This window comes from Dreissena polymorpha, chromosome 12, assembly GCF_020536995.1.
Source record: "Dreissena polymorpha isolate Duluth1 chromosome 12, UMN_Dpol_1.0, whole genome shotgun sequence".
Classification (NCBI taxonomy): domain Eukaryota; kingdom Metazoa; phylum Mollusca; class Bivalvia; order Myida; family Dreissenidae; genus Dreissena; species Dreissena polymorpha.
The window spans coordinates 18165800-18184754 of NC_068366.1; the positions used below are offsets into that span (position 1 = coordinate 18165800).

The window sequence follows — 18955 nt, forward strand, 5'->3', positions numbered from 1 at the left end:
CATTTTTAATTGAAATTTAGGGTTAAAAACTGTGCACTATACATGATAAAGTATGGCAGCTATTAATGTAAACCACTTTGTCGTGTGTTTTTTTGCATACAAAAGTTACTAACCAAAAAACGCATTACACCTTTATTTTGTTGTACAATCCACTTTTTTATTGTTTATATTTTTATTATCCTGGCATCATTTTGATAGTCAAATTCCATTTATTTGTTAATCCTTTTTTGTGTGAAATTCATCTTATGTTGTCATGCTATTTCTGGCATTCGGATGTTTCAGAACAATTCGTCACCAAAGAAGCAGGTTCTTCTAAGAACTAAACGAATAAATTAAGATGCAACAAAAAATTAAATGTGAATGATCAATATAAATGTATCCTAGTCACATATTCCAATAGAACATTTTATGAAATAGTATAATATTGGTGGGATGAAACTGAACCATGCTATTGGTAATCTTTTTTACTTATTTCTAAGGTATCTTTAGGACTCAGGCTATAGCTATCATGCTGCTTACAGAGAAGGGCATCTGTGGAACTTCCTAATTTAAATCTTGGCATTGTCCATTTATGTGGTGGAACAAGGATTCAAACTTATTTAAACATAGACCTATAAGCAATTCCCTAAAGGGCATCAGTTTCTGTTGATATATTATTTCACCAGGCTCTTGCACTTTGCTCTGGTTTTTGCATGTCAGTTGTTCTTTAACCTTACAAGACAAAACCAAAATTTTTGGGGTATCTATTAAAAAAGGTTTCAATTGCGGATGAAATCTTCAGAATTAACTGGTGTTATAGTGATCAGTATCCCTGAACAAAGTTATTAGCTACACTGTCAATTTTTTGGTCGGTTTGTGGGCATACAGTTTTAAAGAAAGATTACATTTCATCACTTTTATTAATTCCCTGTTATCTAAAACATATTCCAAAACTATTTTCAATATTTTTGACAAAGCTCTACCCTACTTTATTCTGTTCTGTTGCAGACCTTTTGTCATGAGGACATAACTGCAGATGTCAACACATCCATGATAACTGCAAAGCTTTCATCCAGTCAGCACACAGAATCTGTCATGGACAAACACGACTCCATCGGCGCATCACAACACTTGCTGCATGTGAATGACACGCGCAACTCTAGCAAATCTAGCACTTTGAATTTCAAATACATCTCCATAGCGAAAGCCAGTGACAACTTTAAGTATGTGAATGCCAACGGGAACTCTAGCGAAACACATAGTGCAAGAAACAGTTACAATTCATCCAGTCACAGTCTCGTTCATGTTGATGACGATTTTTTAGAGCATTTCAATGATCTGTGGCGTAAGGCGGAGTCCTTAATGGGGGACCGTTTCCTGGAGACGTGTAAAGTGCTTGAGCTGTTTGGGATAGGGGATGGGGAAGAGGACAGTGACACAGAGGAGGGGCAGCTGTGGAGGATGATACAAGGGGAGGCACCGTACACACTCAATCTTGTATGACTAGGACCTGAGACTGTAATTTGGAGATATGCGTATCGTATGCTTCGAATCTTTGAGTCTTTTATTGAGGGATGTGACAATATGCAATCCCCTTAACATCGCTAGTCTGTTTGAAAATAATTTGCATGCTATGACAGCTTTGTATTCAAGTCTGTCAATAATAATTGCAACTGAGCATTAAGGTTTTTGTCGCAAAACTTAAATGACAATTTAATAAGGTAAAGGAGAGTTTCACCTTCTGTAATAAGTGATGAGAGCATTATTTTTAATAAACATGGGTTGTTTATCAAATTATTTGTATTCACTGAAATTGCTAAAATTTAAAGAGTTGTATACCCATGTAAAACTGATCAACAAAAATGAGCATTTCATGTTTTTGTTGTTGGGCACAAGGCAGCAATGTATGCTAAAATTTCATGTTAAATATTTAACATTAAGAACACCATTAAACTCTGATTCACTTAAGATTTTACGATTTTATTTTGCATAAGACACAATGCATCTGATAAAAGGCTTTCATTTACAATAACAACAGCACAACACACAGAAAGGTGCTTCAAACTATAGAATCTAAAAATATAGTGTGTGAGGTGCTCTCCCTTGAATTGTTCTTCATGGGCCAAAAGACTGAAGTTACCTCCCCTAGGTGAAATGTTGTGTTCTATTTATATTTCTGTGATCGAAAGAGTGATATAGTTTTATTCGGAGTTTCCTCTTGATTTGGAAGTCTCTTAGGTTGTTTTCTACTGCTTTGTGCTGATCTGTCTTTGACATTAGGCTGACATGGCGTTGTTTACCTGATAAGGAGATTGTTGTGAAACCAAATGGTTACAAAATTAGGTATTTTGTTCTACCAATGTATCCAATGTTAGTAATAATGTTATAGGGTTAAGTTATCTTTTATCTTTATGACAATTTTTGATTGCACAAATAGCAAACTTAAAGAATTATTCCAGGTATAAGTTCGCCATAGCAGAGGAGATCACCAGTTGATCTTCAATTTTAAGCCAAAAACATGCAAAATGTTTTAATGATTAAAATATTGTTTATGGAAATTGATTTGCTTAGTAGATAGATCTACTTTGCATTGCTTACTCAACATGTCTTTATCAGGCAAACAACAACATGATCATGTTAATAATGGTTTATATTGTTGTACTTTGTTTGCTTCTCAGTGTACAGTGTATGGTATCCTGTTATTGATTGTTGCTTGTGATTAAGAAATTACTGTACAACTATTAAGCAGGGTCTGACCACTGGTATGAAATCAAATATTTGTAGTCATGGAATTTTTACCAATTAATATGTGTTTTCACATTATTTATAAAGAATTTGTCCACATAGCAGAATTTATTACTTAACAGTTTTGTAGTTCTTTATTCTATGACATTAATGATAAATCTGTTTCATTGAAGTTCCTAAATGTGTATTGTGTGAAAAGATAATATCTTATTATTCTGCAAATATGTGTCCAATGTCTACGACAAATGTCCGCTCATTTTCCATATAATAGTTGTTTGATTTAGTTTGACCTCACTTATGTTCATGTTATTTCATTACATATTAACCAGTTACATACTTTTTATTTGTCTCTTAATATTGTTTTTTTTTATGTCGTAATAAGCGTGTAGGCCTTTTGTAAGATTAAGCATCTTTGAAAACCCATTTTTTTTACAATTTTATACCATTTATATAGAAAATTTTTCCCTGTTTTCTTAATTTATCCAAAATGCAACTTTAGAATATTGTAATCTCAAATTTCATGTAAGTGATGTGTTTTATCAAACATAAAATGTTGTAGCACACTCTTTTCCAGTAATATTTATTAACATGTAGATTATTTATGACCAATTTAAAAGATGGTTTGTAGAAATACAATGTTACTGTAAGGCAGAAATAGTTTATGGCTATCCTACACTTATTACAGCATAGCTTTTTCAGTTGAACAAGTAAAATGACTTTCCATTGATAAATGCTATACATGAATTTATTTTGTACGCTTGTATTTATAGTTTTTCGTAAATGCTTCTAATGAGTCAAAAGAGAAGCATGGGTCCATTGACAGATTTATTTGTTATGTAATAACAAAAAAAAGATGTATAAAATCAATAGCAGTGGATGAGAAGGCAATGCATCATGGCAAAGTTTCGATCAAGCTTGTTCGATAACCACTCACTTATTGTCTGCAGTCTCCCTCCTCTGTTTGGTTGGATTGAGCTTGGCTTTAATGCATCCAGACATTTTCGGTGTCAATAGTTAAAGGCGGTTAAGAGTTTTGAGTTCCCATTTTATTTTCTATTCTTATTAGAGTTTTCTTCCTTCCTATAGAAGGGCCTTTATGTTTTGAACAGTTGTTGCTATCTTGAGTTAAAAATAATGCATTGCAGTTATGCTAACATTAAATAAAATATTCTAAGTGTTTGATTATAAAGATTCATGTTGGCAAAACATCATGGTTTCAGTGGGACTGTAAATTTGTTTGATCCAATTTTAATTACATGTTGTATATGTAGTGTTTCTATACAACTGCCTATATTTGGTATCGAATATTATATAAACTGATTTAAATCAGTTCGCTGTTGATTTTATTTTTCTCTGCCTTTTTGTTCTCTAAATGAGCTTACAAATCATTCCATGATTGTTTATTTGTTCTGCTTAGTTGTGTTTAATTGCTTTGATAAAAAATCTTTAAATTATGTTGCTGCTTTTAGAAAATATTATTGCATTTCTAACTATCTAACTATCTATTGCAGTTTGCTGCACTTAAACAATTCATAACTTTTCTTTATTTTTTGAGTTCTTTTATGTTAGTTCAAATATCATTTGTATGTTTGCAATCGGAAGTTGTGACTATTTAGTCTAGCTAGTAATGATTTGCCAAGGTTTGACTTTCTGTTGACAATTTTTCGCAAAAGGAGGGAGACATGGCAGACAATGTGGAAATGATGATAACAAATAATATGCATTTTGAAAAATGAAATTGAAATATTTTATGATAGCAAGTTGTATCGTAGAACTTGCCTGGACTATTTTGTTTTTGCAAAATAATTAGGAGTGTTTAAAGTTCAGAATACTTTCAACTGACATGGGTAGTATATTCAGATATCTTCATTTTGTTTGCAACATGACTAATATGCATTCAAACAACAATTTGTTACTTTAAATTGCATTTCCAGTTTAGATTTTTTTCTTATTTTGAAAATCAACATGAAGATGACCCTTCTTGTACAAAAGTGGTCTTCGAACAGTGAAAGTGGCTTCATTACACGGGCACAAAATAGTTTGGAGCCATACTTGATTACTGGTACATATTCTGAGCAGTATGTGAGTTGTATCTGTACTTGCAAAATTTATTGCAAGTTTTTCAAATACTGAGAATGAGCCATGCCATTCTACAATGGTAAGTCTGTTATTTCTTGCACATAACTTTATGCGATGTAAACTATTTGTGTATTGTTTCAGTAAAGTGAAAGAAGATAATAGTAGAACAGTGTTTTGTTATAATTTACATCCTTTTCACCTGATTTCTTGTGCACAATGTGCTCATGGTGAGCCTTTGTGATTGCCTTTAGCTTGTCGGGTGATATTGTCATCAACATTTGCCTTGCAGTTTGTTTAAAAAGTATGTGACAATAATCTTATTTTACATAGAACTACAAAACCAAAATAGGCCTCGTGGTGTTTAATAGTGAGCAACCACGCAGCCGAAAAAGATTTTTCTATTGTGGCTGCCTTTTTGGTTAATATAGTGTCCTGGCTACTTAATTTAGTGGGTTTTTCATTATTTAACCCATTTATGCCTAGCGTCTAGAAAAAAAGGCCTTGGCAAACAGCGTAGACCCAGATGAGACGCCACATGATGCGGAGTCTCATCAGGGTCTGCGCTGTTTGCTTAAAGGAATATCTGTAAAAAATATTCTAAATATAGAAATAAATATACTAGAAATCCCTAATTTTGGAAATAAATTGATCCAATTTAGAAGGATGGTAGAGTCCACTAGGCATAAATGGGTTAAACATAACCAATTTTATATAAATGCATATATGCAGTCATCACAGGGATGATCCCAATATAGTGATTCATTCAGTTTTACTTTCATTGTGTGTCATAATGTTCATGATTGAATTCTAAGTACATGCACTTGTATTTCAGTACACTCACACTCACTCACCAGCTGTCTATTATCTTTCTTGTTAAGAATAACTCTAACATATCTCAAGCAGTGGTTGAAGTGTGCGCTCATGACTTGGTATTTAAATCTCCCTTCTGCAGTATAAATAAATGCAACTAAAAGTTTTTATAGACACTTAGACAATGATTATTTTGAGTAAGATGTCCTTTGTGCAGACATTCTGATTTAGCGAAACAAATAAGTAAATGAAGGGAAATTTTTTTAAATTCAAAGATGATTTTGAAAGAGTGCGACGGACTTCCTTGATGCAAAAACCAGGAGTACGAGTCTTATTTACAAGAGTTTGGACTACTCCCGTATTAAAAGTGTCAAACACTGACTTGGACTTTAGCATTTTACAAAATACAGCCAAAATATCAGTGCTGACAATTTAAAGGTAAGTTATTTAAACAATCTATTATATGCTAGACAAATCTAATATGGCTCGATTGGTCATTGTCGGCTTGGGTACTACTTAAATTTAAGTATACTTTAATCTTTAATATACCCCGGTCACCGAAAATATACTTTTAACGTATACTGGACGATTTCTGGTTGTCGATGTATTCACTTATTCAAGTGAGGAAAAACATTGACGAAAAAAAACACTTTAAGAGGTCAGCCAATCACATTAAAATCCCCAGTATGCTGCTTCTATCCTATCCACTTACTTGATCTAATGACATCGCATAAGAGGTAACATTCAGATGACCTTTCAGTAACCATGGTCTTAAAAGTCTGTGTTATACTTTTTGTTTACTCGTTAAGAATAAAAAGCCAATTGTCTTAAATAAATTTATTTTGTGTGGTTGTAACATGGGCATCGATTTAACTGCAATCTTTACCGAATCTGACTTCTTATGAGATGTTTCAGATCCTAGCAGCGACAAACTACGTAAAGGGATTTGATTTGAAAGAGTCTGGAGTTTAGCCGAACTTCTTACCCTATTTCTTTGAAGTTGTTAGTGAAATTTTAAACACATTACTTGCTCAATATATAGAAAATATATGGTTGGTGATATTTGATATCAGGTGATATAAGAAGAGTCTGATATAGCGTAAGCAAAGGCGAGGCGTGCAGAGTCTTTTCACACGCAATATCGGATGTGTCTGATATAACATGATAACTGGTAAACTCTGTTATGTGTAAGAGATTTTCACAAATACCCAGTGTCAAAATCATCTATATTTCTAAGGACCTTTAGCGTTTTCTGTAATTGCTTATTTTGCTTTTTCATGATCATTCTTGAGTGACCATTGCGCATACTGAATACATTATTGATTGACAAAATTGCGCTAATTTTCCCCACTGAATTTTTTTTTAGAGGGGATATAGTAATAGTCTCCGTCCGTCTGTGCGTCTGTCTGTGCGTCCATCTTTCCGTCCTACTGTCCGAAACTTTGTCCAGAGCATAACTCCAAATCTATTCAATGGATTTACTTTCAATTTAGAATATAAACAGATGGCATCTAGGAGAAGTGCAGTGACCATAACTCTACCATAGTTTTTTTAATTATCTCCCTTTATATAATTACAAAGTAAATTTTTGTCTAAAGCATAACTCTATATCTACTGAAGGGATTTACTTGAAACTTGAAATATAAACAGATGGCAAGTAGGAGAAGTGCAGTGACTAAGAACCATAACTCTATCTTCCTTAGTTTTTGAATTATCTCCCTTTATTAAATTTCAAAGTAAATTTTTGACCGGAGCATAACTCTAAAGACTAAGAACCACAACTCTATCTACCTAAGTTTTTGAATTATCACCCTTTATTTAATTTCAAAATAAATTGTTGTTTGGAGCATAACTCTAAATCTACTGAAGGGATTTACTTGAAACTAGAAATATAAACATATGGCAACTAGGAGAAGTGAAGTGAACATGAACCATAACTCTTTCGGACGTAGTTTTTGAATTATCTCCCTTTATTTTTTTATTTATATTTTATTTATTTATAATTTTAAATTATATTTAATTTAATTTCATAGTTAATATTTTATCTTTTCAATTTTTAATATCTCCTTTTATCTAATTTTACAATAATATTTTTATTTGAACACTGACGTATTCACTAAAAAAATGAATAGATGAGTTTAAGGAAAAATACAGTGATCAAGAACAGTGTTTATAGTCTTCTTTGTTAATTACCTCCCTTTCTTTCATTTCCATATATTTTATTCTCTACAGCATAACTGCAACACTATATAACTAATTGATCCTTGAAATATAAATAGATGACTCAGGTGCGATGTTTTAAAAATAGTATTGTACTCTCTTCAACAAATGTTGTCATACAAGCAAACACATTTCGGCGGGGATTTGGCACTACTGTGACAAGCTCTTGTTATATTATGTAATAAAACTGATGTGTTTTACTGTATTTAGGCCCTTGAAATTTAACACAATTTCTTTACAAAACATTCAATGTAATAAGTGTGCAATTGTGCGCATTCAACCACCGGACCTATAAAATTATCAATCTTTTATATTATGAAGTTACAGTTAAGACAATGGTTCAATGGTTTACTTTAGATTTAAAAAAGAAGTCAAAATAATTATAATAATACTTGGCATGTTGATTTAAATAATTGGTTTATACTGTGGAAATACAGTTATTGCCTGCTTTACATTTAGAAATTTCTGTGTTCGTCTTATTATTGAATCAACGCTTATGTTTAGGTTTCTTTAATGCAAAAATTTAGGAAATGTATTACTAGTGATACTGGAGGTAAGCTTTAAAGTAACATAAATACTCAAAATCAACGAATATTTCGTACAATATTTCAAAAAATAAAATTAACACATAAATAATCAATGTTCAAATAGCCAAAATGTTTCAATGCTAGATATAGTCAGGTAATTTTTAGTGTTTGTGGGCTGTTAAGCCGTTTTATTTATGTATGTACGGTATTCTACTTCATTGGTATAACATTACACATATTATTTTATTGTCGTTATACTTATATTAATATGAATTTAAAATTGACGCTTGATCTGACACTGTTTTTTGCTGTATAACATTAACTTATTTCGAAGACTGTGGTGGTCATTTTATCTTCCTTTGTAAATAATCCTTTTCATCCCCACCGAAAAAAAATTCGGAGGTGATATAGTAATTGGTCCCATCCGTCTGTGCGTCCGACTTTCCGTCCGAAACTTTGTCCAGAGCATAACTCCAATCTATTCAACGGATTTACTTTAAACTTAGAATATAAACAGATGGCAACTAGAAGAAGTGCAGTGACCAAGAACCATAACTCTATCTACCTTATTTTTGAATTATCTCCCTTTATTTAATTTCAAAGTAAATTTTTGTCCGAGGCATAACTCTAAATCTACTGAAAGGATTTACTTGAAACTAGAAATATAAACAGATGGCAACTTGGAGAAGTGCAGTGAACATTAACCATAACTCTTTCGGCCATAGTTTTTCCATTATCTCTCTTTATTTATTTTTTTTATTTTTTATTTTTATTTATATTTTAAATATTTATAATTTGAAGTTATATTTTATTTAATTTCATAGTAAATATTTTAGCTTTTCTATTATTTAACAGTAATTTATTTTCCGAAACAATCTATGAATTACCCAATGAGTGATTATGTTACGGTTTTTATACGAAAACATTAGTATAGTTTAACCATAGTTGATTTATAACCCATCGTACACTACGGCACCGTGTGACTGCTTTAGGTCATAATACACTTAATAGTTTCCCTATATAATTCAGTGTAAAAGCGACAACTTTGAGCGAAAATAAATGCAACATTTTGCACATAGAGACCCACATAACCATACCTTTTCTTAAAGGCCATTCTAAGCGGAATCGATTTATGCAATAAAAAAGGTATGTCATGTACAATGCAAGAAAGAACTTGACACAAATCAAAATCGACTGTTTTTGCAACTTTTTTTTCCGGCCGTTTCTTAGTGGAATGTAACCTTTGCTAGTGCAATGGTTTACTATAGTCTTCACGTGTATCATATTTCAGGGATTCAGTAGTGAACACCTATTCATGCCCTACCATTATCTCCGCAAGATAACACCCGAATAATGGTAAAAAGTGTAAAACATGCCTTCCTGTCAACTCACTCTGGATCAGCAGACGATTAATCCGAGATAGCCGATGTATCACGATTGCCTGTCAACTATGATATTTTTTTAGAGAGTACAGCCCTACATGAAGCGATCATTTAGTGTATTGTAACCTTTAATTACTGGATAAACTTCCTGCTTACAAAAGGTTAGTTTTTCTTTCTTTTTTGTTGTTGTTCCGTCAAAAAATGTGAAATTAGTCGTCAAAGGATGTATCCCATATAAATTGAATCACGTCTAGTGTTTATTACCACTGTTAAAATTTGTTTGGCTTTACGATTCATGAATATATGCGATAATTGGACGTTTCGTGCCACTACCAGTTCGTGCCACTGACATTTGTGTAGGAGGGCATTGGACGTTTCGTCCCACTGATAATTTATAGGCGGATAGGTGTGAATAATATCGTATAGAAGGTGTGAATAATGACAGCAAACTTTCGCACCTTTGATTGTAACATCTGTTCAATGTTAAAACAAGATTGTTTTATTTCATTATTGTTTAAGAGTCAATTTACATGCTTAATACAATACATTAACAAAAAAATACATAAAACATTTTCAAAACATTTACATTAACCATATCCAAAAGTAAATGCATACAAGCGTTTTAACAATATCTAGATTGATTACATAAATATATTTAAACATTTGCAATAAATTGACATTAACAATATCAAATAGATTCTTTATTTCCTCCATTCATGGAGAGCTTAACACATTTACAACAAGTATTTACATCATTAATGTATACAATAGATAATAATATGTGTATATTAATATATGTACATGCATATCAACAACAATAGAGAGACGATTTTATAATTAGACACTCACAAACTAACAAACTAGTCTCAGCAATAGGATTGCTAATTGATTATTCAGGCGATTGTCATCTGTAGTTGATAGCGTCATTTGAAACAACGTTACGATTTGTTCTAATGGTGTCTTTCGTATTAATTTAATAAAACACTGAAACCCCTTTTGGTAAATGACAGCATCCCAAAGTGATTCACGTAACAGTTCCCTTCTCGAACAAAAACACACTGAATGAAGTAGTTTGTTTTCCGTGTGTATCCCACACAATGAGCACACTGTTGGGTACGATCTAGAGAGGAATCCTCCCAGTTGTGCCATCAGGGTGGCTATTAAGGGCGATAGCTTAGGCGAAATCCGGGATATTTTCCAGAGGGACAAGGGCTTATCTACGTGTAGAACATCATCAAGGTCAGTGATTGTTTTGCGATTTAAGCAGAAGTTTAACTGAAGAATTAATGCCTTTCTAACTTCGAATCGACGATATTTGATGTAAAAATGAACTTCTGAATTAAAACTGAATGAGTTGGTAATGTTATTTTGCAATTTTACGCAAATTGATGAAAATTTAAACTTTCTGGTTTACACCACAAAAAAGGTCCTTCAACGATGAGACGTTCCAAAGAATTTAGCCCATATAAAAAGTATCTCTAAATTCTTTGCGCGTCTTATAAATGAGACTACAGAAGTGAATGCATACATACATTTTAACAATATCTAGATTTATTACATAAATATATAATATATTGAAACATTTGCAATAAATTGACATTAACAATATCAGAAGTGAATGCATAAATACAATTTAAAAGGTTTTATACACATATACAAAAGTAAATAAATACATAAACAAAAATACAACAGCATACTTTCCTATCCTATACATACACAAATCAGATATACAATGTATTGCATTTCAGGAGTCATCATTGTGGATTTTGTCCATGGTTGTGCTTGGTCCCAGCCCGATGATATGGCTGCACGCTCTCAGCAGTTCAGTAGTTGTTATGTCATCGTCTTCGTACTTCTCCCATATCTCGAAGAGTCGCCCGTGCACTTCTTTGAATATTTTCCGGTGTACCTGAGTCAGGGCGTGTTCCGACACTAGGCGGATTGTTAGATCCACTGTTTCTGCCTCACGGCGCAACAGGAGGCACGTAAAACCCTAGGTCGCACTGACCCCAGTCTCACACGACAGATGCTGCCATCTTTCACATTCATCGCATGAGTTGGCTTTATCTTCTTCACCAACATTCCGTGCACAGTACACATGAGGAAATTCGCAAGCCATTACTGGTTTTGTGAATTTAACGAACAACACACGTTTTTTATACTATCAATAAATCATTTTATTATATTTTTTACAAACACATACACATGATGCATAAAAAATAACAACACTTTATGTTTTTTATTTATTGAACATAATGAACTATTTACAAATAATTGTATAATAACAATAAATCATTTTATTTTTAGTTATTTATTATTATAATTGTCAACATTGTTGTAATTTTCAACATAAATATACACTCCAATATCATTGACACCTATACGGCATTATTCACACCTATCCGCCTATATGTTATCAGTGGGACGAAACGTCTACCTCTTTTCAACACAAATATCAGTGGCACGAACTGGTAGTGGCACGAAACGTCCATAAACCGGAAATTTTCACCCGGAAGTTGTCAAAAAATGTCGTTTGGTTTTGATACAATGACAGTTTATGTTATGCGAAGTTTTCATAAGAATGATGAGCCAAACTAGTGAAATTTATACCCAACAATCTACAATTCCATACGAATTGTCACAGACTGATGACGTATTTTTAAATGAACTTGCACAAGTTGATGAGTTATACCACATTAGCCATGTTAGCGATGAATCGTTTACAAAATCAAATGAAAACTTGACAGTTTTCCAATCCAATTCTGTACAGGTTGAAAGTAGTGATGTAGATTTGGAAATTCATGCAAGTATTTTATTTGAAGATGTTGATGATCATGTTGAGGATAATGATAGTGATACGTGTGATTAGGTTGATTGCTTATTTTATGATCACCACATTAATTGTGGCGAGTCTGAGTCTGACCAAATGCAATTTGATCACGAACAGAATGACATTAGAAAAGAAGATAAAAAAGAAGCAGAAATTATTTCAAATTTCACGCGTGAAACATGCCAGTGTAGTGTCTTGTATGGTAGTAAACTATGTTCAACAAAAGTTGGTGTTAATAATCTGCTAGAAAATAGGACCCAATGCCAGGAACTGCTTTCAAGAGAAAAAGAAATGGTAGTTAAATCCCAACTTTGTTTCCAAAGAAAAAATTGTACTTTTACATCTGAAAATAAACAATCTAAAAATTTGCGAATGAGACCATCTCAGAAATATTTTTTCCATGGTCAGCAAATTTGTAAGAAAACTTTCTGTTTTGCATTTGCAATTTCTCAGTCGCAAACAAATATCATCACTCTTAATTATTAAGAAATTTTTTGTGAACAAACTTATAATAAAAATAAAAATGCCACGACATGACATGGTTTGGCACTGCATTTCAAGTTGCATTTTATATATAATCAAATACATCTAAATAATTAAATTAAATTGACTTAAATAGTATTGCTTATTTAGAACGCCATCACACGACACACGTTAACGTCTTGCGCCTATTTAAATATTCAGATGAAAAAAGTATCCGCGTCAATTGTTACACAAATATAATCGATAACAAATATCATTTTCTTGCATGTCTCCCGAAATACTCGGAGCTACGAGAAAACAATTTATAGCACACAAATAAAACAATATAGTATTATACTTGGTTGTTGTGAGACATTTGGTAATACTTCTTCAAATCAAGCCAATATCTTGATTTTTAGGAAACTGAAGAAATTATTTTATTCTTTCAACAGTTGTTTTTCCACAAATATGTTCCAGTTTTTTTTTGGAAAGACGTACGGTTTTTCATATAGAATAAATATATTCAAATCATGTCATCACGAAGACTATGTAGTGTAATTTCTTGTTGTTACCATATTGAAGAACCACATTGAATAAGGGAAACTAAAGATACCTACTCTATTTCTTTTAAAACGTAGAAAACGTTTGTATAGTTCTAGTTCATACAATAAATACTTCTTAATTGCTTATGTCCTAGAGAAATGTAAGGTTTGTTGAAATAATGTATTGTTTAACAAGCCCTTGCTAAGCTTAGCGAACCAAGTGGACAATAATTATATGCCTAACGATTGTCTCTTTGAAATAATACCATCTGAAAAGTGAGCATCTACAGTGTCCAATCATCACGTTTGTCATAAACATAAGTTTTTACTAAAATACTATTAATCGTTTAAGTTGCAATTTGAAGTGATCTATGTGTGCATAAAAAGAACACAAGTGTAATTATGTTTTTTTTTCTTGATAAGTGGACATATATACAGATTTGTAAACATAATATAAATTAATGCATTTTGGTATATACTACATGTCAATGTTTTTAATGTTTTGAATATAATGTAAATATACATGCCTAAACCACTTTGAGTATGTTTCAGCAAACATACACAGTGACTGTAATGCACACGTATTCCGGGCCAGCGAATGCCGTATCCGGAAACCCAGATACAGGGTCCCTTAGATCCACAAATAGGGAGGAACAACAAGTCGTTAGGACTGCTGATATAAAAGCGTATGGGAAACACAAGAACAAGTTCAAGAAAGCAAAAAAGAAATATATCAAGTTTCTGAACACAGGGACCCTTAACAAAATTTTGCCAATGAACTCGCAGTCTAAACAAGAGATGTACAAGGAACTTAAACAATCAAATTACCGAATTCATGTAATACCAGCCCAGATGTTTGAAGATGCAAGGCGTTATGGGGAAATCAACATATTTCAACTGGAGTATACATATTTGCATCCGGCTAGCAGCAGTTACGTTTTTGCAATCCCTGTTTATCGAAACGGTCACATCAACTTAATTGATAGGAATTGCAATGATAATTACAATTAGCCACCATACATAAAACAAGAACATTTCTCTTAAGTGTTTATTTAGTAATTTGTTCAGTATTAAAGGATCAGGTTCAGAAAGTAATATTACTAACACTGGTCCATCACTTATGACATCGTTCATTACGTCCAACTGAAGTACTTCGAGAAAAGGAATGACGTCTATTGCAAAATTCGCATACGTATTCTAGGATAACTACATTCTGTGCGAGCTCACTATAAATCAAATCGATTGTGCTCCTGAATATGCATGCGAATCATATTGTTCTTTTAATTAAGTTTGTGTTTTTCTGGTGTAAGAACCCAATTCGAATGATTACATACAAGTGTTATTATATCGCGTTTCACCATGTCCTTGTGCACACGGATAAAACAATACCAACCACACGTTCTAAGCGTACGATCTTCATAAATGAATGATTTTATCGTAAGCTTGCAAAGAATGTAGTCAACTGATCACTTGTAAAATTTAACATCAAAACCTTTACTCATCAATGAGATATTCAAGTTTAACAAGTGTTCCGTTAGAATAGTCTCCAAGTGTACATGTTTCCTATGCGTGCTCACATAAATTACACTTTTTCGTTATCTGAGCTTTGCATCAGCTTGTGGTCACGTCGGCATTCTCTGCTGTTACCAAGGAGCTGCTTACCGCCATTGAAGTCTAAGGGCAACTCTAGCAGCAACCGCCCGAACTTGCTGTTATTATTGTCCCGAAACAAACAGCGATTGAACATAGTGGACATGTATAGGTATAAACAAACTTATTCAACATTAAGTGAGAGTGAAACGCTTGAACTGTTAATGGCCTATATTGTATCTTGATACGAAGGAAGGGGATTCTTTTCAAGACAAAATTGCGACTACCGATGGGACCCGGCTGTGTAATTTCGATCCTGAAACGAAAGCTCAGTCAGCTCTTTGGAAGTCACCATTGGTTCAACAGTCCGGAAAGGCCCGCATGCAAGGAAACTGGAAAAAGATGTTCATCATTTACAGAGATCGTCAAAGAACGATCATTCAGCATTGATTCAAAGAATTAGATAGTATGGCATTTTTGTCAGATAACACAATTTGCGATAAGACGAAATAAAACACAATTTGACAAAACTGGTTCAGAAAACCATAAATTTAATTGGGTATACAGACATTAATAGTTTGTTGCGCTTGGTGGTCACTATGTTTTTAAATACGAAAACTGCTACTTCAATATGTGTTGTTTAAAATATAAAATTGATCTAATTTCGATGGCGACTGCAGAAATATCTGTTCATGTTGATTATATTAATGTCAATAATCCGCAGTTGATGTACAATGCTGTTATGTTATTATGCAATTTTGATACTCCCGATAGGTCAAAACTTTCTTACAGCATAAAAGCCATAAATTGGCTTGTTACGCTTTTTAGAAGCTGTCATTTATTATATATGAATTATTTATTCACTAAATCTCCGCTAATGACAACAATGGATGGAATTCGAAGGATATATTCGATGTGAATGAATCACTTTCTACAACAATGGCTTCGCCCATGAGAGACTTGATAAGGCCACTTCAAATTGATTTGTTGGTCGTCGGATTTGCCGCACCTATTTTTTCAAAATGGAAAAAAAAATTATTACCGCTCGCACTCATTTTTGTGTCCTTCTGTAACCATAGCGCATGTGGTTTGTTTTAATTTGTGAAAAAAAGAGAAAAAAGGGCTCTCGCAGAAACGATTTTGACGCTGAATATGAATGCCAAATATAGTGTTTCGTAACCTTTGTAATCGATAACTATAGTCGCTCGAAAATTCCTGCGTGACCGTTTTAAGGACATATCACTTTCTGAAATGGTCAGAAGTGGGTGGGGTAATGTAAAATAATAATTCCTTATATAAGCATTCTAAATATAGTTTGGAACAATATGCACAACTAAAATAACATATAATTCAGTGAATACATGAACCAGTACTAATGAAAACTTTCAAAGAGAGTAAATTATCACATTTTTTTTACCTTATAAACCACTTTTTTCTTGAGCGTTCAAAGTCCTTATTTTCTCAAATTCTTCATACATCCGCTGATACCAGCTGGAACATACACCACCGTAGAACATAGTATTAGAGTATTATTAATTCTACCACGGCACGTGACTTGTTTTCTATATACAAAGAAGGAAAACTACTGTTGGTTATTACCCCGATATACCAACGGTTGTTTAAAGTGACGTCACTTTGATTGTCCGCGCACTGTTTATGAATGAAGATGACGTCATTTGATTTTAATTGTTGTGGTGACGTCACATTTTCGCGGAAAAGTGGAGGACGTTCGGTTAATATAATTATCATTTATAACCTTTAAATCGCGGTTAACTTATTAATGAAATCGTGTTAGAATCGAAATAATCGACGGGTAACCGTTGGTTATTGCGGTAATAACCAACGGTATGTCGTTCCGATGCTTGTTATCAAACCACTCGGGCTACGCCCTCGTGGTTTAATTCCTACGCATCGGAACTTCATACCGTTGGTTATTACCGCAATAACCAACGGGTACCCGTCGATTATTTCTTAAATATAACACACTAGAAGCACGGAAAAAGCATCCTTTTTTGTAAGAATAAATGTTAAAGGGATCTTTTCACGGTTTGGTAAATTGACAAAATTGAAAAAAAGTTGTTTCAGATTCGCAAATTTATGTTTTAGTTATGATATTTGTGAGGAAACAGTATTACTGAACATTAACCATAGTCCAATATAGCCATTATATGTATCTTTTGACGATTTGAAAACCAAAATATTATAAAGCGTTGCAACGCGAAACGATTGAATAATATGGAGAGTTCTGTTGTTGTCGTTTAAATTTACGAAACTACGAAGATTGCTTATATAAGGTATACAATACTTATTCTGTGTATACTTGGCGGAATAGCCGAGAGGGCTAATACATTTTTACTTCAGACTAACTCCAGGACTCCGGGGAGTACGAAATCAAACACACTGAGCCAAATCGAATAACGTTTGTCATGCAAAAAACTACTTTCAGCAAACACTTTTAATGAAACTTAACGAAATATTAACAAAATAACACGATATTGAATGTCAAATTTGACGTTAAGCGCGAAGTGTTCAAGCTCCATTCCGTAATAACAATGGACGAGTTTCCGTGTCATGCGCGCTGTGTAAAATGATTGCACCACCAAAATAAGTGGCGGAAATACCCGAGTGGTTTACGGAAAACAAGATCATCGTTTTTTAGTATCATATTAGTTTTGACATTGCTGTTGATGATTCCAATCGTTTTAGAATATACATATTTATAAAAATAGCATTAAAAAAAATCGCCATTTGACCTTTCATGGAATACTTTATTATATTCACCTGAAGTCAGGAAAGTGGTAGGTTGGTTGTGGGTAGATCATCTTGAACAGGGAGTTGTTGGAGCTGTGTCATAGAATGCCGTGGGTGTTCCAGAGATCCAGGATCTCCTGATCCGTTCAGTTTGGAGTCTGGTAACACGTCCCTGTCAAATAATTTGAGAAATTTGACAACATACAGATGTCATAGATGATATAATGTTATACACAAAAAATCATCGTTAATTTTGTACCGAGATAATGTTCGTTTCCAACTAATATCTCATCGAACTAAAAATGTTGTCGTTCATTGTCTGATAAATTACAACAAGTTAAATTTCGAACAAACGAGTCTAGATGTAAGACTATAATGTTTAGACAATATATAGCCTCTAGTCATCATTCAATCTAAACTCCTGGCACAAAAGTCAATTAAGTCATAGGCTATATATACACGAAAATACGCTATTGGTGTTGTAAAATTAAATTTCGGGAAATACTTATATCGTTTGTAATAAAAACTCCCTTACATGATGTTATGTCAATGTTTTGACAATGTTCGAAAAACCGACGACAGGTTGTCGTGTTGAACGTGTATATACAGTCGAAACTGACCTAACGGTCACCTGAATTTACCGGTCACCTGCAGACAACGGTCGGTCTGGAATCTCCCCGATGAAAAACACTATATTACACCTGAATTTAACGGCCACCTGTCCATAACGGCCAACGGCCACTATATTCAACTCCGAAATTCATGTTTGAACTGAAATCAACGGTCACGCGTCAATCGTATCGAGTCGCGAAAATTAAAAACACTGTACATCATTTGTCCGTCTATTTTGCGGTTAAAGCGTTTGATAGCAGTAATTGCCTTTGATATTATAAAAGCGGCCCGCTGCGAGTAAACAAATAATAAGGTGTTGAGAAGGTTTGTTTTCCCGGGATAATTGTGGGGGTTTCTTCAACAGAAAATATGTCAGAGTTTTTGACACGTTTAAAGTAATAATCGCTTATTAAATGACCGCTAATA

At 33.2% G+C, this 18955-nt stretch overlaps 1 protein-coding gene and 2 long non-coding RNA genes across 3 annotated transcripts in view; 2 read left to right on the top strand and 1 right to left on the bottom strand.

Moving 5' to 3' along the window:
- The window catches only part of LOC127852410 (reticulocyte-binding protein homolog 2a-like), a 28313-nt gene extending 23343 nt beyond the window's left edge, over nucleotides 1-4970 (top strand). Inside the window, exon 8 of the mRNA XM_052386364.1 lies at nucleotides 988-4970. Coding sequence (XP_052242324.1) covers nucleotides 988-1001 — 14 coding nt within the window. The 3' untranslated portion in view covers nucleotides 1002-4970. The remainder of the gene's footprint in view (nucleotides 1-987) is intronic.
- A 703-nt stretch (nucleotides 4971-5673) lies between these two features.
- On the top strand, nucleotides 5674-15901 carry LOC127853794 (uncharacterized). Its single transcript, XR_008036750.1, has 3 exons — nucleotides 5674-6051; nucleotides 9652-9903; nucleotides 14129-15901. It is a non-coding gene; the product is annotated as an uncharacterized LOC127853794 (long non-coding RNA).
- LOC127853797 (uncharacterized) lies at nucleotides 14529-17053 on the bottom strand. The gene is made up of 2 exons (XR_008036756.1): nucleotides 16584-17053; nucleotides 14529-15558 (listed from the first exon to the last, which is right to left on the bottom strand). It is a non-coding gene; the product is annotated as an uncharacterized LOC127853797 (long non-coding RNA).
- Between the last annotated feature and the right edge of the window lie 1902 nt (nucleotides 17054-18955).